Source organism: Gouania willdenowi, chromosome 4 (genome assembly GCF_900634775.1).
Source record: "Gouania willdenowi chromosome 4, fGouWil2.1, whole genome shotgun sequence".
NCBI classification, from domain to species: Eukaryota; Metazoa; Chordata; class Actinopteri; order Blenniiformes; family Gobiesocidae; genus Gouania; species Gouania willdenowi.
In genome coordinates, this window is record NC_041047.1 from 23,731,076 (window position 1) to 23,751,140 (window position 20,065).

A 20,065-nucleotide genomic window follows, 5' to 3' on the forward strand; every position below is an offset into this window, starting at 1 on the left:
CAGTTTATTTTATATCAAATTCCCCGTTAATCAAACTCCGATGTACAAATTAAAACTGAGTTTTAACATGCATTATTACAGAATCCTGCCATCTCAGAAGTGCGTTTTCAAAATTGACAGTAAAAACCCGTAACAGACGCTTATCCCCTCCCACGTACTCTCCCCCCACCCTGCCTGCAAGATCCCAGCATTAAAACAGAGGATTGATTGGAAGGTTTTGCCTTTCTGAGCAGTTGGGTGATGAAGCAGTGGGCTGAATTCATGAGAGACCCTCAAACTAAATGCAACTCATCCAGTCCCGAGCTTTGGCACAGACTGCATGCAGATGCACCCGACTGCAACCAGCCACGCAGGACCAGCGTTTCTTTGTGACAGGAAGTGCTAACGACGTGAAATTACACAGCAAACGACGCAGTGTTGGAGGAGCGCTGATTGTTTCCCCGTCACGCAAAAAAAACGACAAAGCCTTGCCACCGCTTACAGCCACACATGCAAACGTGATATTCACATCAACAGGGATGAGAGGAGAATGAAGCTGTGGGGTAGTAGGGGGACCCAAAACAATATGCTCCCCTCTGGAGATCCACTGAGACCTAACTCTGCATGATTAGGTCCTCACACTGTAAACATTGACCCGTTAAAGCTGAGAAGCTAATCTGCTAAAGCTCATGTCTTCAGAACATGTGAGTCAAAGTGTGGCTTTGTCCAAATCTACTGAGAGTAAAAAGAAGCAGCATTAAACCACCTACCAGCGAAAGCCCGCCCACCCCTCACAACCTGAACCCTGTTTGAGACGAGCTTCAGGTTACATTCCTGCAAAGCACTCAGCGAAGAAGCTTCCTGTATCAGCTCAGTCATTAACGCAATAGAAGAAAGAAGACGCAGCCCTGTTGCACTCCTACAGTGAACTGGTTTGGTGTCACAGACGCTGAGAGATCGGGAGGTTAAGGCACTTCGAGTCTCCCGATGACTGAGGGTTGTGGGTGTGGAAGGAAGCTGTGATGGAGCGGAGCTACATTAGGTTTGGCTCCCCCTGTGCGTGTTTACAGACGATGCAAAAAGGCTTGACAGAAAGAGGACAACCAGAGCGGTGAGGAGAAGCAGCCTTTCCTTCGAGTGTTTAGTGACACACTTTTATGTTTCATACACAAAGGTTTGTCTCTCGTATGCGTTTGTGTAACCTTGGCACGTAAAAGTAAAAGCATGAGCTCCCACACAGTAGCCACAGCTTCTCTTGCATAAGGCTCGAGTCCCTAAAGGTCCCTGTCAGTATAAATCCACCCAGTCACAGAAAAAGTGGCAAATGAAGTAAAACGCTGTGATGAAACCATTTAAAATCCAGCACGTAAGGCCTGTCAGCAAGAAGAAGAACAGGGTGGTGGAGGGAGAGTGCTGACTGTGGCGCTGCTTGTTTTAGTTCTGCTGAGACCTCACTACTGCCCCCCCACTGACTACAGCATGGGAGCCAGGGGTCAAAGGTCAGGCTTGCTATAGTGTTTGTGTGTCTGCATAAGTGGCACTGCAAAAAGGTTCATAAAAACAAAAAAAACGGAGGACACAGGTGGAAGGGGCGGCTCTAGAAGAACTGACCAATGCTGCTGTACGTCACATAAGACCAGGCTGGTCTATAAAGTGCATACTTAACCCCGCCCACCTCCCACTTGCTTGTGTGGCGAGGTGTTGCTGTACAATAGCACGCATGTGTGTGTGTGTGTGTGTGTGTGGGAGTTCCTCTAGAGCTCCTGTGATTTCTGTGGCTGTGAGGAAGAGCACAGGAGACTTTAAAACATTATCTTACACTGGAAAGTACACACCTTTACACAATGAGTATGTCTAGGAAGGTACGTTGGCAAATATGAGCAGAAAATTGTTAAAACACAACCCGAACTCATCCTCCACGTGGCCGTCATTCTGAGTGAATGATTGAGTAAAAGGAAAAAGGCGAGTCATCCGTGAGTGTGGAGGTTTGTTTGCACTTTTCCTTCAACGACTCTGCTCCCTTTAATCATAATCATCGTCATCATCGCCTCGGCCGGGGCCATAAAAGGAAGTCATTCGTGTTTTAATTCAACGCTCCTTCATTGCCGCGGTGATCCCGAGACAAATTGTTCTGATTGGCTTACTGTGGAGTCCCTAAATGTCCTGACCAATCACAGGTGAAGGTCAGCCTTGTTGATTGGCTGCCTTGAGCTGCGCTGACCCTCCACAGAGGAATCATTGGTGGAACCGTGGCTGGAGAAGCTACGAGTCGACGTCTTCCAGGTCGCTCTTTGAGTCGCCGAGCATCATGGGAGACTCAGACCCCTGTGGTGGAAAAGAAGTGGACTAAGTATTATTCAATCATGATCATCTACAGGCATAAACATATAATCATTTCCTTTACAACAGCAGGAGTTCTCAACCTTGGGGAAAGGACCCCATTTGGGGTCGCAAGAAACTAGGAGGTGGTCACCAGATGCCTTGAAGAAACTAATAATATTTTTGAACAATTTGAACCCAGTTTTGCTTATTTTTACCCATTTTCTGCAACTACACAAAACTTGCCATATTTTAACCTATTTTCATTACTTTTTCATGCTATATTTTAGCTCCTTTAATGCATTTCTGCTCCACTACTTTCATTTCTGACACTTCTCCAGCAAATTTCAATGCCTTTTCTGCACATTTTGCCCCTTTCAAGACTCTTCAGCACTTACAAACCCTTTCCACCACTTTTCCCACCTAATGTTGCATATGTTGACCAATTTTTGTCACTTTTAACCTCTTTTTTCGCCAGGTTAACCACAGTCATGATTTATCATGTCCATTATTTGGCAGTTCAAACTAATTGTTTCTAAATTATATTACCCCAAACCTCCCCCATTTCTTCAACTTTTAAGTTAATTTCTGTGGTTTTTAAAATCCCATTTCACCACCTTTTCCACCATTTTTGGTCACTTTTAACCCATTTTATTTCTGATTAAAACAAGATTTACATATTTAAGATGATTATATACTATGGCACAAATAATAATAAACTTCTTGAATAACAGTGGATATTATTCAGATCAATGAATAAATGTGGTTATCACAGATTCATAGAACAATGGACCATCATTTTGCTGACTTTATGGATGGACCCCAAAAAACTCTCCCCTTTATCCCCCCTCATAGATGGTCCTGTCTCCACATGACTGTTCTTCAATGTTCATGTCTGTGTTCAACCACCTTCAGGTACAGTGGGGGTCCCCGGTCTCTGCAACCTTTATTTTGGGTTGAAAAAGTTGAGAACCACAGTTTTACGTAACCATCTAAAGCTACTGTATATTTTGAGTTGATTTCAGCTTTATTGTTTTGAACCTCTGAGATTTTCTTTCGGCCTAATTACGCTCCATCATCTTTTCATACAGAAATAGAAAATACCAACAAATGACAAAGCATCTATGAGCAGTGACAGCGGATTATTATTCCTTACAACAAACCCACTACGTGTCAGCTTTGCCTCAGAATAACTTTCATGTCACTGAGGCATCGTAATAAACGCAGCAGGAGAAAAATGAAGCGCCTTCAACCTGCCAGTAATAACAGCCGTGGGAGGTGAAAGAAGACTTCTTTGCAGCGTTTGACAGGTGCCATTGAAATGATCAATTTCAGCACCATTCTTCTCTTTTTAGCCACTGTAAGTCCATGAGTCATAGCACAGGCCTGGCAGTGAGGATTACCTGTCTGAGGCTGCGGTCGGCGTTCTCGTTTGCTGGGCTGCCGTCAGAGCCATTACTGCTGCCTGACTGCTCCTTCTCGTTTAGCAGCGCCGTGGCGTACGCCAACGTATCCTGGAGAGGACACAGTTTACAAGTGAGCTTTCAGCGCGTGTGTGTGTGTGTCAACAGCATGTGAGAGTGTGTGTGTACCTGTGCAGAGATTGTTCGCTGGAAGGTTTTGTTGGTGGAGGTTTCATTAGAGACATTGCTTTGAGGGGTCCAGTAATGTTCTGTCATCTGAAGGCAGAGGAAAGAAGATTTACTACAATCATAAGATTATGCACTGCTTGTGTGTGTGTACGTGTGTGTGCGTGTGACATCACAATCATCAAAAACAAACTACAACTAGCCAATGTAACCAGTGTGGCTGTATAAGAAACTGATAAATGATTAAATCATGTAACGTGTCTATGGTGCTAATCATTGGCCACTTTAAAGGGGACATATTGGACCCATTTTCACCTTTTAAAACAGTTCCCTATGGTCTAAATGACATGACTGTGCTGGGGTTTGAATGAGAGGGTGAAGCAGAACAACTTGTGCACGTGCATTCAGGCCTGGATTAAATCCCGACAAATTAAAAAAAATCAGATTTGTACTTCACATTACAAACTAGAAGGCTTCACAACAAAGGATGTTATTGATCACAGTGTAGCACGTAACTTTAAAACAAACCTTTTTCTGAAGCCACTGCACCGCCCAGCTCCAGTGGCCCGACAGGTCCTTAAAATAATCCTTGGCTGGAACACACCTATGGGTGGAGGGCAACAGATTATACTTCAAATGTACGTCTCTGCTTCAGATGTTTATTAACCATGATGAGATGAATCCTCTGTTTAATGACCTCTTTTAGTCCTCCAGATTTAATGTTCATTAAAGTTAAAGGACTGTAAACAACATACGTTCAAAAAAATGAAAAGGAGGAAGAACAAAAAACTTTAAAATACATTAAATCAAAAGGAAACTATTACTACAAAAATATGAATAGAAAATAGTCATCTACAGTTAAATTTAGGATAACACATTAACCTCTAAAGCCCCAGCCACTTTTCTCCAAAAATCATATACCCAAAACAAATAAGGTTTTTCTAAGCTTCTACATGACCTACATGACAATTTTTTGTTCAGATGGAAGTAGGACCCATAGTGGTTACAGATGATGTGAAATTTCGGAAATATAAGATACTGAGTGACAATAAATCATTTTTTAAATAAAAAATATGTTGTCCGCCCAAAAAACAGAGATTTACATTAAATATAAAGCCAATTCTCAATAGGGAAGGCTAAAAACAAAGCAGAAATAATTGAACTAATGTATGGACATCAACTGTAGCAAGTTTGATGATAATAATAAACTTTAGGCCAAAGATAAACATGTTTTTGTACAAATAAGTTCTGGCGGAAGCCCACTTTGCCACAACTGTGCCAAAGTTTGCTAGGTATAGAATGAATGTTGTAAAGAATGAATGAAATCACACAGACGTGTGAGTCACGGAAGATAGATCTGCCCCCGCGGGCAGGTCTGGTGGGGCTGAAGAGGTTAACCATGAACTGCAACATACTTACTTCTGAGCCAATGTAACCAGGAACTTAACACACTGATAGCACCGTCTGCTGTCAATGTTGTTGCTCTGATGCATCAAAGCTAAAAGAAGAGCAGAGCATTGATTTATCAGTTCAAGCCACTGCTATTGGACAGTTGGTTAAAAAGAAACAGATCCCACACATACCTAAGAGACCTTTCTCTGATTCAAAGGCGTACTTGAGTCTTTGGGGCTGCAGCAGGTCTTCCACAACCTGAGGGCATAAGATTTATTAGGATACTTCAGACGGACTCGAGGTGCAACCGTAGCATTAGGAAGGAGGAAACAAAAGCCAGTGTCACTTACGAGCAGTTCCTGCAGAACCTGAAACACATTCTTCAGCTCGTGAGGTGGCGCCGTTTCCAGCTGGGTCTGTGGAAACAGAGGAATATGTTGGTTTTTAAACACACTCATCTTTGACTGAAAGTGTGTTGCTGGCTTTAAGATTTCTCACCTTAAGGAGCTGCAGCACTCCGAGAGAAAAGGGCTCATTGCTGTACGAACAGTAAGTCACCATCTCCATCAGGACAGACAAGGGTCCAGACAACTCACGCATGGCAAACATTACCTGGGAAAAAAATAAATAAAAATTCACAAATATAATCCACTAATAGGGCCCTAAAAAAAACATTTATATTTTTTCCCCCAAATTCTGTGTTTTTCTACATAAACTTTTTTTAATTCAGTTTTTTTTAAAGAAATATTTATGAAATCCTTTCAGAAAATAGTAGTTTTTAACTCCTGTGGGGAAACAAATTAAATAATTAAAAAAAAACCTCACAATTAAACAAAAATGCTAAATACAGTATAACAATGTAATTTTAAATAATGTGTAAGCAACAATTGAAAGGTAGATATAAGTTGATCAGACAATGATTTATATGTCATAATGATGTATCAGAGCAGCATTAATGACACTCAATTTCCCACAGTTTAAAGCAAAAAAATAACTTAAAGTAAATTATAGGGCCCAACATTAAGAGATGAAGTGTCTCTAATACCACTATGAGTTTGCAGTATTTTGCATTACCTCCAGCAGGTATGGCTGTCCCTCTGGAGTAAATAGTGATGCCATAATGTCTGCATGAAGCGGAAGAAGAGGAGTGGACGATGGGATGCTACTAAGACGCAGCTTAGACCCTTCAGAAGCTATAAATGGTAAAAAAAAAAAAAAAAAAAACATTGATCAGATCAACATTGTGGATCCTGGAGTAACTTAGTGCAACTGTGCTGCAGAGAGGTTGATGGGAGCGTCTCACTGTGTGTTCGCTGAGGGATGAGGTCACAGTGCAGCGTGATAAAGGCCAGGGTGTTGTGAAGGTGGAGGAACTCCCGAGCCTGAGCAGGACTCCAGCGCCGGTTCTGTGCAAAGAATTGGCAAAATTCTGAATGAACCTCAAATATTACTGATTGGACATTTATCTCATTTAAATTTCAGACGACATTTTTATTGAAATTCATGCTCAATAATATGTAATAAATAAATAAATAATATAAACAAAAATAGAAAAATAAAATATTAAACAAAAAAATACAGAATAAACAAACAATAAAATATTTCTTTAACTGCTTTGTGTAATAAAAGCCACTGAGGCTGAACTTTATTAATTTTAAGGCAAAGGAAAAAGTAATTCCAGCAAGTTCATTTATACAGAATGCTGACATTACGCTGTCAATATTATGACATGACACCTGTCATTAGCATGAATAAGGCGTCATGAAGGCTGTCATTAAGCGTTGTTCATTACCCTGACCATAACCCTACCTAACTCCACTAGATCCCTCCACCTAACCCAAAAAATGCAAATACAGCTCCAAAGGTGACATAATTTAGTAAATGACACTTAACGACAGCCTTATTCATGCTGACAGGTGTAATGTCATAGTAATGAGAGCGTAATGTCAGCATTCTGTATAAAACTTCAAGTAAAGTGTTAACATTCATTTTGACTTATTTTTTTAATAATCTGTTAAGGTTTCATTTATTCAGACAACTTTTTTCAGGAAATTTGATCTCCTGAGATGTTTCGACTGCCAACTGGCAGTCTTCCTCAGAGGTGATTGCTATGATGTATCTCTATGAGTTATATCTGGCCATGATTGTCATGTCGCCCGATGATCTCTGGATAAGAGAGTCCCAGGAGTGCAAGAGTAAAAATCTTCCCTCATCCCTATTGATGTTAAAGCTCCACTTCCTGATCTCAATAACATCATTCCATTTACCAACCAAGCCTTTGGTACCTGGTTGTTCTGCCTATTGGGTCCCAGCAGGAAGATAAGCATCCGGCGATATGCTGAATGTTTCATCAGCAACTGACAAGGACCACAACCCTGACAGAGAGACCACAACAAGGAAAACAGTTCAACAATAAAAACCTATCTTAGATCAACACGTGCAGGTACTTTATGTACGTACCCTCTGAGCAAAGTTACTGAAGAGCCCAAAGTACTGCGCGCAGTTCTTCACATTCTCAGGGACATCTTTGTCCAACAGGGACAGCATAGCGTCCGTCAGGCTGTCCACTCCTGGGTCCCCGAAGTGAAGAGCGCTCTCCAGAGTCTTTTCAAGGATGGACGCGACGACCACCCTCACCTCCCTCACACTGCACTCCAAGAGGCAAACCCTGAGGAGGTCACAGCAACACATTACCAAAGTTATTATTTCCTTATTTCGATATGCGTTACGAGCTGTGATATTTATTGAGTATATACAGTGGGTACGGAAAGTATTGAGTTCATGGCCAGATCTGTGCCTTTGCCACAACTCTGTCTCTGAGCTCCTTGAGCAGTTCCTTCAACCTCATGATTCTCATTTGCTCTGACATGCACTGTGAGCTGTAAGGTCTTATATAGACAGGTGTGTGTCATTCCTAATAAAGTCCAATCAGTTTAATTAAACGCAGCAGAACCATCTCAAGGAGGATCAGAAGAAATGGACAGTGACAGTGTCACAGCAAAGGGTCTGAATACTGGTATTTCAGTTTTTCTTTTTTAATAAATTTGCAAAAATTTAAAGAGGTTCGAAAACTTTCCGTACCCACAGTAGTTCTTCCTTCCCTTTTACCACATGCACTTATGTTTAATATGTATGGAGCAGCTAAAAGCAAGATTGAAAGCAGAACAAAAAAATAAAAAAAAATGAAGTAGAACGAGTCCACGAGAAAACTAGAACAACTTAGAAAACAGTACCAAACCTAAGTTAAAATAAAACATGGACATCATTGTAATCAGAGCTTAAGAATGAGCGGTTACATAAGATGGATTTATTGTTGTGGTGCCTTTGGTTCTGAGACACAGACTGTATCTGAGGAGCAGGGGAGTGGGTGTGTTCTGTAAAGGAAGCCGGGTTGAGGTGTTTCCCAAACATCTGATGTTTAACAACCAATCATTCCTGGATCATGGGATCACCCCATACTCTAAACATGAAGCAACATAAACCAGCGCACACATATTTACATACTTAGAGACACACTTTTTGCAGCACAAGTTTGCCCCTAGATTCAAACATCTGTATCGACTCAATGCTACGCCACAACTGTTAAAAACAATCCAGAGGCACTGAGCAGATCTCACCATGTCTAACAGAGTTGTAGCTGGCTAACTCACTGCAGCTCTGACTGGAGTCATTACATTTTCAAGAATTGAAAATAACAACCAGGAAATGGCGAGAAGCTTTTTAAACATGCTTTGCAAAGCTAAATACAGATTTTGGCACTAAACTGAAGTTGAGACCTGAAATGAGCTGATCAAACCTTCCACCGCTTCCTTTTGGCTTCCATTGATTATCCATCGCATTGCCCGTGACCTTTGCAGCAACCTTTTTAAATTTGTAGCAATCAGACTTCACATGGATAGTGTTAGGGTTACCCTAACCTGCGCTAAGTACAAACTATCCTCTTTTCCAGATATTGGCAGTTATCTGGATCATTGATAATGATTATGATATATTTATCATTCACTTTAAAGGCTTGGAAGACGCTTCTATTACCATTAAGACCAATACAGTAGGTCCAAATGAATGAGCACCCCAATTTTCTTTGAAAACGATCTGGATGAACCGATGGAACCAACTGGACATAACTGTGTCAAATTTCATAATGACCCGTCAATTACAAACTGAGATGCTAATTTTGGAAATTTCACCAATTATGAGAGAAATGGATTTTTCTTTTTTTTCCGAACTTATCCAAAATCAGTATATTGCTCCGGATTTCCTCCAAAATGGAATATTCTATAGTGTAACGTAGAGCTGGGCGATATATCGAATATACTCGATATATCGCAGCTTGTAGTCTGTGCGGTGTTGAAAATGACCATACCGTTAAACTCGCGGATTTTTTTTTTTTTTTTTTTGAAATGTCATCTTAATGACAACATGCACAAAAGGGCACTATTTGTTTTAAAATATTGTAGTGGCATTATGTACAAAAAGTGCACTTTAATTTTGTGTTTTGAAATGCCATGTGAGTTGCATCCTGCACTAATGTCTTGTTTTGACAATTTTATGTTTGAGCCACTCACTGTTTAATAAATACAGTTATGTCAACTTTGACTTAGTTGTGATATCCCCTTTTTTGCATGAAAGTTTAAAATTGGCATATATTAATGCAGTATGATCAAGAATGTTTTAATGTAGACATATAGAATCATCATACTGGTGTGATTTTGTGCATCAAAGTGTTAATTCAAGGGTAATGCAAAATATCGAGATATATATCGTGTATCGTGACATGGCCTAAAAATATCGCGGTATTTATAAAAGGCCATATCGCCCAGCCCTAGTGTAATGTCTTTCTTTGGTAAATTTTTTTTGCCCAAATCCATTTAAATCGGTGTTTTTCAACCCTGGGATCGTGACCCCATGTGTGGTCGCCTGAAAATTAAATCTGGTATCCTAAAATGTTTATTAATTGATAAAGAATTAAAAGAATAATTATTGATTAAAATATATTTCTGAATTTTTTATTATATATTTTTTTCAAATTAAAACAACACAATCTAAAACAACTGTATTAAATACTTATATCTCAAATATAATCTTGTTCAATAAAATGCAGCATAAAAAAGAAGAAATAGATAAATAATTAAAATATCTTGGCACTTTGTGAACTAATCCTGGCTACTCTGTATTTGTTACACAGTATAACAAACATGATTAAAAAAAAACTATTCTAGAAAAAAAAGTTGTTGGGGTCACCAGAAACTTGTGATATTAAAATGGGGTCAAGATCTAAAAAAGGTTGGAAACCACTGGTTTCAGTGCTTTTGACGTAATCGTACTAACAGATAAACAAATAAATAAACAAACTGATAATATTTCCTCTTTGACAAAAGCTTAATCCGTGTAAAATAGTCTAAACACACATTGACATTTGTTGTATAAAAGTGTTGTAGTAATGTAAGTGTCCTGCTGTAGTAATTATTACACAAGGTTCATAAACGTACAATAATGTCAATAACAAAGAGGGAGAGGACTAGATAATATATATATATTTAGTAGTGATGCTTGAGCAGTGTTTTCATAGCACTAGTGACCCTGAGTGTTATGCCTTTATTGATCAGAACGAAAGCAGTGCTTTAATTGGCCAATACTGTGCTATCATGTATAAAGGCAACGACTCTTAACTTGTAAAAGTAAAACAGTAGAAATATATATATATATATATATATATATATCACTGTCTGAAATTGCTGAGATTTTTATACACACTCTTTTGAATCCAACCAATATGATTCTAAAGAAAAGGTACCAACCTGGTAATTTCTCGTCCTTCTGGTCCCACTAAGTACTGCACCATCCACTGGCAGGCCTCGCTGCTTTTAGACAACAACACCTCCACTGTTGCCATCCACTCCTCTGTGTCCACTCTGTAAAAAAAAAAATATTCACACACAATAAACGCATTAAAACAGTTATGACACATGTAGCTTTAAGGACGTTGCGTCTATGTACCGGAGTTTCTTCTTGGTGTGCAGGTATGTGTGGAAGAGGAAATGCACAGCGAGCTGAAGACTCTCTTTGGCCATCGGCTGGTAATCTGGATGCTTTAGCTTAGTCTGAAAAACAACATGAAAAGTTTAAAACAATCTCTTTTTGGACCAAAGTGTGCTTTCAGTTACCGCTATATAAAATAAAAACAACCACATAACCACAGGCTTTTTACTATCGACGTGTGAACATTATGGAAATACTGGATCGATGCGCAATGACAAAACAAAAACATTCAATCTTGGGGAAAAAAGAAGCAAACAAACACAAATGACGGTTCTATGCAAACCACCAGAGACACGCACTGCATTGACGGAAGCCAGTGAGAGGCTGAAGTTGAAGTAGTCGCTGTTGTAGACATCTCTGTTCCTCATGAACTTCAGGTTCTCGTCCCTCACCATCTGTGTCGCACACAAATACAGAAGAACTCTTCATGTCTACATTCATTTGATGTAAAGGCAGACATGCTCAATGTTAAACCAGCAGCTTGTATAGATATGCTGCCATTTCTCTGTAATACCTTACATTGCACAGTGTGCAATAATACAGACTATCCTATCTTATACCTGATAGATGCTGGCAGGCATCTTCTCCACAAACAGGCCTTTCTTTTCCCCCTTTCGGACTAGGCGGGTGAGCAGGGTGAGGCGGTCGTTGTTGGCTCTTGGGGGACGAGGTGAGGACTGAGGGGAGACGTCTGGAGAGGATGGGGCTGACCTGGGAATCACAGGATAAAAGCCAACTCTATTGCTGCACTCTTTAGTTACCCTAAGACCTAAATTACCTAAATATATTTCCCTTGCATTGAAAAACGTTAAAAAATATAAATTTTCTGGGAAATACTATTAATAAGCATGTGATTCTGGTGACTGACGTTAACCACAAACAGCAGACACTAAGAGTGCAGTCATTTTTCCAAGAGCTTGCTGGTGATACAAGAAAACAGCTAACGAAGAAAGGACAACTTTTATAAATGATGTAAACCCAACTTACAATGACAGGTCTTCGGCCTCTTGTCTCATGATGCTGACTCTGCTTTTTTTGGGTAGGACAGGTGAGTTCAGGTCGCTGATCTTCTGATAAAACAGCATGTAGGCATTCCAGTACCGTCTCCGCATGTCAGGGTATGGGTTAGCTGTGCAAGCACACGCACACAAATCAACATCAGAGCGAGCATTCCACTAAAAGTGATGCTGGAACTCTGATCTGAAGTCAGGTTGATGCTTACACTGGTCGTAAACTTTGGGGCGGTACTCTCCGCCAAAGCACTCGTACTCCAACGTTTCATCATTCATATCAAACTCCTCCACAACGTTGTCGTTGAACTTATACCAGCGTCCACGAGCACTACCACTGAGAGGAGTAAAGGTGTTGTGAAAAAAAGGAAAAGTGGACAGATTTGAAGTCTAATAAAACTGAAGCACAAGTTTGAATCAAACACTTTTTATCAGAACATTGTGACCCTGCTGAAGTGCTGAGTTAGAAAGTTTTTTGTGCATTGCACTCTATATCAGGGGTTCTCAACCTTGAGGTCACGAGACTGTGGGAGGGGGTCACCAGATGCCTAGAAAAAACTAAGAATATTTTTTTGAACAGTCTGAGTCTATTTTTGCTTATTTTTACCCTTTTTCTGCAACTATACCAAACTTGCCATATTTAAACCCATTTTCATCACTTTTTCTTGCCATTATTTTGCTTCGTTTAATGCATTTTTGCTACATTACTCCCATTTCTGCTACTCAAATTTCAATACATTTCTGCACATTTTTCACATACCATGACCTATTATTGTCTCTTTTAACCTCTTTTTATTTTTATTTATTTATATATTTTTTTACCATACTTCATGCTTATTTTTTGCTAATTTAACCGCATTCACAATTTGTTATGCCCATTATTTGGAGGTTAAACTAATTGTTCCTACTTTTATCTGCAAATTTTAAGCCAATATTGACAATTTGAACCCTTTTTACCACTTTTCTGTTTGTTTTTGGCCACTCCAATTTGCAACTTTTAACCAATTTCTGTGGTTATTAAAATCCCATTTCACCATATTTCCTACCATTTCATATTATTTCCAACACATTTCTTTTCTGATTAATACAATGATTTAAATCTTTATGATGACTATATGCTATGGCACAAATAACAGTACATTTCCTGGATAACAGTGGATATTATTCAGATTAATAAATACATGTGGTTATCACAGAATCATAGAACAATAGACTATTATTTTGCTGACTTTATGGATGGGCCCCAAAAATCTTTCCCCTTTATAGATGACCCTGTCTCCACATGAATGTTCTTAAATGGTCATGTCTGCGTTCAACCGCCTTCAGGTACAGTGGGGGTCGCGGGCTGAAAAGGTTTAGAATTACTGCTCTATATGACCCCTGGCTACAGGTAAAAATCTTCCTGTAAAACAGAACCTTGCTGTATATTTAAAAGACAGAGTGCATTGTCTCTTACCGTCGGTCTTTAATAAAGGAGTAGTAGTGTCCAGCGTGTGCCTGACCACTGTGAACAACAACTCCCACCAGCTCGTAATTCTCAGAAATGGTGACTTTCTTCCTGGGTGACCCTCCAGACCCGTCACTACGTCCCTCGCCTCCCTCTCCGCTGCAGTCTTGACGAGCCATTCCAGAAACCGTGTAAGGTTCCATGTTCAATACCCAAGGGAACTGTATTTTAACAGGATGAGACCGACTTTACACACAAAATCTCATGTTTGCATGCAACAGCTGACAGTGAGGGACTCGAGCAGTCGTACCCTGATTTGCTCGTCGTATTTGATGGAGCGTCCACTTTCCCAGTCAAAACCGAAACGCATGAGGTGGATACAGAGAACACTCGGCAGGGACTTGATACACGTTCTCTTCACTGTGGTCCTCTGTGACAATGAACCTTCATGAGTCCATATGAAGTCAGAGGCAGTATAATAACAGGCAGAGTTGCACACTGACCTTCTCCTTGCATTTCTCACAGTAGTAGGCATTGCTCCCCTCCAGGACCTCGCCTCTCACAAACTGGTCTAAAGATATCTCCAAACTTTGGCAAGAAGTCACTCCGAGGTTCAAAGCCATAAACGTCTCCTCACGCTCGTATCTGTGTCAGAAAAAGGTCAACAGTGAACATTCAGAAACCAAAAGGAAAAACTAGAAACAAATCACTCAATGGCTCACCTGTGCGGACAGTCCTTACAGATCTTTTGGTCTGAGAAGATTCCCTGGAATGTGTTTTTGAAGATCTGCTCTCGACCCATTTTCTTAAGGAGAAACATTTTAGTCAGTAATGAGGGACTATCTTCCAAAAATGTAAAAAATTATGTTGGCATCCTTTTGATTATTTGTTTGGGATGAGTACCTTAAGATGTTCATCTAACTGATCCACAAGACTGGTGAAGAACTCATAAGCATCCTGCTGTTCTCTCACGTAAAGCTCCTTGTTCCACATCTTGAAGATCTGAAATAGACAGAACACACGTGAAGGTGGAAATGAGCATCTGCCACTGCAAGCTAAAAACATTTCTTTACAAAATGGTGTGGTTACTTTATTGTAGTTTTTATTGCAACTCAAATGCTATAAATAAACTATTTATTTGTTCATTGGATGGCCATTAGCTTCCACCGTGGTGGTTGTTTATATTCCTGGGGTCAATATGAAAAAAAGAAATATATATATATATATCAAGATTCTAGTATATGTAAGAAGAGAAAAATGTTAAGACATTTAAAAATATGAAGAAACATTACATAAAAAGGTCAAGACATCTTTTCATTATACCAACAAATACATTTAAAAATACATGATATATACATTAAGATTGGTAAAAATGTGATTTTAAAACATTTTTAAATATGAGCAAAATTAACATGTCTTTCATGTCCATAGCATATTTGTTCCATAAGTTAAAAGCTATAAAACAGACATTTGTAAATAGTTGTATTAGAACAACTAGTGACTAAGTCAAATGGTACAAATGGATCTGATGGAAGTATTTCTTGAAATAATCTTGTTTGGCCAGTTAAAAAAAACTTTTTTTTTTTTAATATTAGTAAATTATAATGCATTTGTTTAGAGATTAAGGGTTCTTTAGATGTTAAAATGGAAAGCATGAGATCCATCCTGCTAATCAAACTTTGCTGTTAATTAGATCATTAGGTGCTCCTTACTTTCCAGAAGTTCTCCGGTACATAGTACTGCAGTTTGCTCTCCATCAGGTGGCCAAACAGAGATTGAACCTGGTAGAAAACACTCTCCTCTGGTTGGTCTGTGTCATCCTCAATTGACAGGAAAGCCTGGAATGAAATGTAGATGATGATCCTGAGAGCAAGCTATAAAAATCAAAACACCACACAGAGAGCTTCGGTACCTCTGGTAGTCCTGGCTGCATGTAAAGCTGCTGGAAGACGGCGTTCATGTAACACGTGGCGCCGCCATTCTTCAATCCCACAAAGCCTGAGACAGAGCGGCTCTCTACAGGTGGTAGGTACTATCACAGATAAATAAAGTTGTTTTAAAATGCAGACACTGTGAGTGAACTTTGAGAGCAAGAAAAACATTAGTGACTTACATCAAACTCCTTACACAGGGATGGGTCGGACTGGTGGTGCATGGACAGAAGCTCTTTGGTAATGAGCCGTAGATTGGAGATGGAGCTTTCTGCTAGCATCACTAGCACCTCATAGGCTGCCAGTCTGCTACTGGCTGTGCTGCACCTGGACAGATTAGCAGAGGACGTCCAAATCAGGTCAACAACAGCCAGGGATAGGGTCAATTACATTTTTCAATTACAATTACATCTTCAATTATCAATGTTCAATCACAACCTAATTAAGATTACAGTGACTGGCATTTTTTCAAGTTACAACTAAAATTACAATGATTATTTTCCCCCTAAAAGTCAATTACAATTACCTTCTCAATTACTAAAGTTCAATTACAATTAATGTATTTACTGAGCCTGAAATAAATAACCCCATAGACATTAACCTTCCTCTTGTGTTAGCATCTCTAATGATAACGGCTCGGTTTTGACGTTTTAAATCAGCTGTAAAATACGCTAAAAAATACTATCTATCATCTAATGTGTTTCTCATCTCTTGCTGACCTTGTTAGACTTCCTTATCCATGTAAATATTGGTATTAATATTTTTGGTGTGGGCGTCTGAGCCTTTTTTCTATCAGTATATCCCTAGATATAGATATATAGAAAGATATTTATTTATTTTAAATGGTAAAATAATTTTTAAGAGAAGTAACACGCAGTGGGAAAACTTGATATGAAACATTTTAATAATTGTTAACTAATATATAATACAGTATGTGTAAGCTATAAAACTAACATGGTTCCATGTTGATGTTTTTATATAATTTCCACACCAATTACAATGCAAAACACAATTATCTGAACTCAATTACAATTCGTACAGCAACATGCTGTATATTTGCAATTACAATTATAATTACGCCATAATTGCAACAAATGATCATTTACACAATTACAAATGAAATGCATTTTGATTACAAATCAAAATGCATTTCAAATGATAAAGGTATGTTTCTAAAGCAGCTCAGTAAATCTCATTCCTACTTTGGGTGAAAGTCGTGGCTCGGAGCAGGAGAGGATGTTGGGTTGGAGCTCTTAATGATGATCCGTGAAGCTCGAAACAAAAAGTCATCCAGTAGCTGCTGGATGAGAGAAGGCCCTGGAACGAGAGTAACACAACGCCATGTGTTCTTACCAACCTGTCAGACTGTGTTAGATGTGTCCAGATAAAAATGAAGTTATACTTATGTCTGTGTATGTCGCACCAAGATGTTCTTTCTCATTCCCGCAGAGCGAGAGTAATGTCTTGATGAGTCTGAGGTGCCCCGCCAGGAGGATGTTATCTGCCTCACTGGTTTCCATCTCAGAACTCCAGCTGGGCTCAAAGTTGTCTAGCCAGGAGATCTCGTCCTCGAGCATGGCAGCAGCACTCACTTTTAATGCTTCCATCTCTGACGCTGCAGGAGGCCGGGCGGGTACGGGTAAAAAAGAGGAGAAAACAAAAGCAGGTGAGAAAGTGGTTTGCTTTTCCTGAGCCAGGTTGCTGTAGGCCTCATTTTTTGACTTACTGGTGAGGTCATCCAGGAGCTGACACCTCAGATCAAAGTACTCCGTGCACTGGGACAGCAACCTGACACCAAATCACACAGATGAGATGAAAGGTCATCAAAGCTTTCAGGGATTTGGTCACGTGTCAGTAGCTGTGTTTCCATTACCCTTTAAAATGCGCAAAATCTAAATAGCGCAATAAAAACTGGTAATGGAAACATCTGATTTTTGGAAAAACACTCAAATATCACTAAAGTTTTGACGCTTTCATGAGGAGGTTTTTCAAATGTTTCACTATTAAAATGTGTCACAAAAGCACTAAGGAACCATTTTTCCGCAAATACACGTAAAGATGACGTAAAGTACCAGGTCACCTGACCACTGCTCTGCAAGAAAACATGACGCGGTATGTGTGGACAAAAGTGGAGACCCAAACATTTCTTAGCATTATACTTTAAAATTAATACTGCCACATTAGATGTGCAACAAAGGAATACGGAGAGTTATGAGGAGGTTCTGAGTGTCCATCTTCCTGCAGCGATGTCTCGCGAAATGAGATTTCACGGGAGTTGTGAGGTGCCTGCCCAAAACAACCTTCAATGAAAACATGTTCAAAGCGCATTTATACTTTGTCGACATTTAGAAATATCGCTTTTATTTTTGCAAAAATCTGTAATGGAAACCCAGCTAGTCTTTCCTTGTTACCTCTTGTTGACGCCTCTCATGACAGACGTGGGACTCCATAACGGCAGCTGGGCAGTTAGAACGACTGACAGGAGGAACAAGTTGGGTTTCTGGACATCGGGGAAGGCTGAAGTGTCCGACTGGCTGAGAGTGTAAAGCTGATCACAGGCCACACGTCGGATCTGAGCAGAGACACACAGAGTAAATCAGCGCCACAGTGAGAAGTCCAAAGTTTCATCAGCACAGAAGATGTGGGAGCGTCCTTTACCTCTCCACTGGGAGAGCCCAGAAGGATGTCTATAATAAAGTCGCTGACAGATGGAAGGTTGTAGAAAGAACCTGAAGGGAGAAACCACAAATTACAACTGCAACATTAAAAGCCTTTTGTTGTTACATGAAGCTCCAGATTTGTCTGACAGTTTGTGGTGCTTTTGTAACACTGAATGACTCTTACACAGCTGCTGGGAGCGTAATTGCAGACAGGTAACCAATAGCGACAAAGCCTCCCGCGCAATGATTGCATCTTTAATGGATACACTCTGCTGTCGCACACATATCCCAGCATGCAGTGCTGTAGGCGGGGTTTCACCATCACTGCTGGAGCTGCAGTTACTCCCTGTAAAAACACAGAAATGCTTTAAATACATTCAGAAGGGTTTTTAAAGGCTTTAAAAACCATAAACTGCTGATCAGAAAACATTAAAACAAATCAGAAACCAATGAGGGTGCAAAACTTGCTGCTGCTACACTTGTTCATACACACATAGGCCCTCATTTATCAACGCTGCATTAAAACGGGTGAAAATTGAGTGCACATTTGGTCAAATGACAGGACCAATGCGGGATTTATGAAACACACGTATCTGACCAATCCCCGCGTACAAATGATCGGGTGTTGATAAATGCGGCGGCTGAATTCAATAGTCATTAACATGGTACACCGTCAAATATTCCTGGCTTGGAGGCCCCGCCCACTGAGGTCAAACAAACACTGAAATAAACGTTTCCGAGATGAAAATCAGTATTCTCACAGCTGAAGTGAAGAAAAACAAAGATGTGCTTTTCTGTAGTGTGAAAACTGGAATTTAAGGAGCTCATTTTAAAACGCTTTTTGGATGAAAATAATCAATAAACCAATGATGATTTAAATTACATTTCACTCATCCACAGCCTAAAAGTGTAAATCATTGCTATTTGATCAAGACAAATCTTCAGTTTGGTTAAGAAAAAGGTGACGAGTCAGGCGAGTGTGAGCCAAAACACGAGATGTGATCGTAGCATACGCTCACCACAAAATTGATAAATACTGAACCTTGCGTGAATTTGGTGGAAAGCACGTCGTAGTCTCAGATCTGAATGTACGAATGACTGATAAATGAGGGCCAGAGTGAGCACATTAAGAGTTTGTAGCCCTGGAAAGTTTAGCAAACTGTAGCCTCACCAGTACTGCTGACTCTGGTGCGAACTCCCTGCTGTAGATGTAAGCTGTGGGACTCTCTGATTGGCTGCGGGCTGCCAACCAGATCCAAGCGTCCTGCTGCAGCCGCCCAGGTCAGACGCATGAAACAGGCCACTGTGGAGGTGAAGTCGCCCACCTCCATCGTCTAGAGAAGAAACAACAAATGCAATCCATGGAAATTCAACACAAGTTGAGGATCCTAACCCAACTGGAAGCGCTTTGGTACCTGAATAGCAACACGAGCGGCAGGTATGATTTCCTCCACTCTAATGGACGAGCGCTCGGACAAAGACATCTGCCTGCAAGATGACTTCTCTGGAGTTCCACACAGCGACAGCTGCCGCCCAGTCCGACCAGCGTTTCGGAACGGACGGGATGAGAGCGAATCGCCATCCCTGATGACGTCGTCGTCGAGCAAAGTGGGCATGCTCTGACCCACCAAAAGAAACCTGCAAATAGCTGAGTGTGAGCACACGTGTTTTCTATGTGACGTTAATCTTTCAGTCCTGA

General features: G+C 40.2%; 1 protein-coding gene across 8 annotated transcripts in view; it reads right to left on the reverse strand.

The window, feature by feature from the left end:
* Positions 1-1,533: 1,533 nt before the first annotated feature.
* The window catches only part of usp24 (ubiquitin specific peptidase 24), a 43,882-nt gene continuing 25,350 nt past the window's right edge, over positions 1,534-20,065 (reverse strand). For 4 of the 8 annotated variants that reach the window (XM_028443802.1, XM_028443798.1, XM_028443796.1 and 1 more), the window contains 34 exons: positions 19,782-20,004; positions 19,538-19,700; positions 18,551-18,712; positions 18,365-18,435; positions 18,118-18,278; positions 17,433-17,494; positions 17,109-17,321; positions 16,909-17,023; positions 15,889-16,033; positions 15,688-15,807; positions 15,488-15,613; positions 14,679-14,777; positions 14,498-14,580; positions 14,279-14,420; positions 14,086-14,205; positions 13,785-13,996; positions 12,541-12,665; positions 12,306-12,447; positions 11,879-12,029; positions 11,618-11,713; positions 11,277-11,380; positions 11,078-11,191; positions 7,740-7,947; positions 7,565-7,654; positions 6,583-6,685; positions 6,354-6,472; positions 5,778-5,891; positions 5,630-5,695; positions 5,471-5,537; positions 5,307-5,385; positions 4,416-4,491; positions 3,891-3,977; positions 3,702-3,812; positions 1,534-2,304 (listed from right to left, as the gene is read on the reverse strand). In XM_028443802.1, the coding sequence (XP_028299603.1) occupies positions 2,242-2,304; positions 3,702-3,812; positions 3,891-3,977; positions 4,416-4,491; positions 5,307-5,385; positions 5,471-5,537; positions 5,630-5,695; positions 5,778-5,891; positions 6,354-6,472; positions 6,583-6,685; positions 7,565-7,654; positions 7,740-7,947; positions 11,078-11,191; positions 11,277-11,380; positions 11,618-11,713; positions 11,879-12,029; positions 12,306-12,447; positions 12,541-12,665; positions 13,785-13,996; positions 14,086-14,205; positions 14,279-14,420; positions 14,498-14,580; positions 14,679-14,777; positions 15,488-15,613; positions 15,688-15,807; positions 15,889-16,033; positions 16,909-17,023; positions 17,109-17,321; positions 17,433-17,494; positions 18,118-18,278; positions 18,365-18,435; positions 18,551-18,712; positions 19,538-19,700; positions 19,782-20,004 (4,132 nt within the window). In that variant the 3' untranslated portion in view covers positions 1,534-2,241. The remainder of the gene's footprint in view (positions 2,305-3,701; positions 3,813-3,890; positions 3,978-4,415; positions 4,492-5,306; positions 5,386-5,470; positions 5,538-5,629; positions 5,696-5,777; positions 5,892-6,353; positions 6,473-6,582; positions 6,686-7,564; positions 7,655-7,739; positions 7,948-11,077; positions 11,192-11,276; positions 11,381-11,617; positions 11,714-11,878; positions 12,030-12,305; positions 12,448-12,540; positions 12,666-13,784; positions 13,997-14,085; positions 14,206-14,278; positions 14,421-14,497; positions 14,581-14,678; positions 14,778-15,487; positions 15,614-15,687; positions 15,808-15,888; positions 16,034-16,908; positions 17,024-17,108; positions 17,322-17,432; positions 17,495-18,117; positions 18,279-18,364; positions 18,436-18,550; positions 18,713-19,537; positions 19,701-19,781; positions 20,005-20,065) is intronic. The other 4 variants (XM_028443801.1, XM_028443797.1, XM_028443803.1 and 1 more) reach the window with 1 other exon arrangement.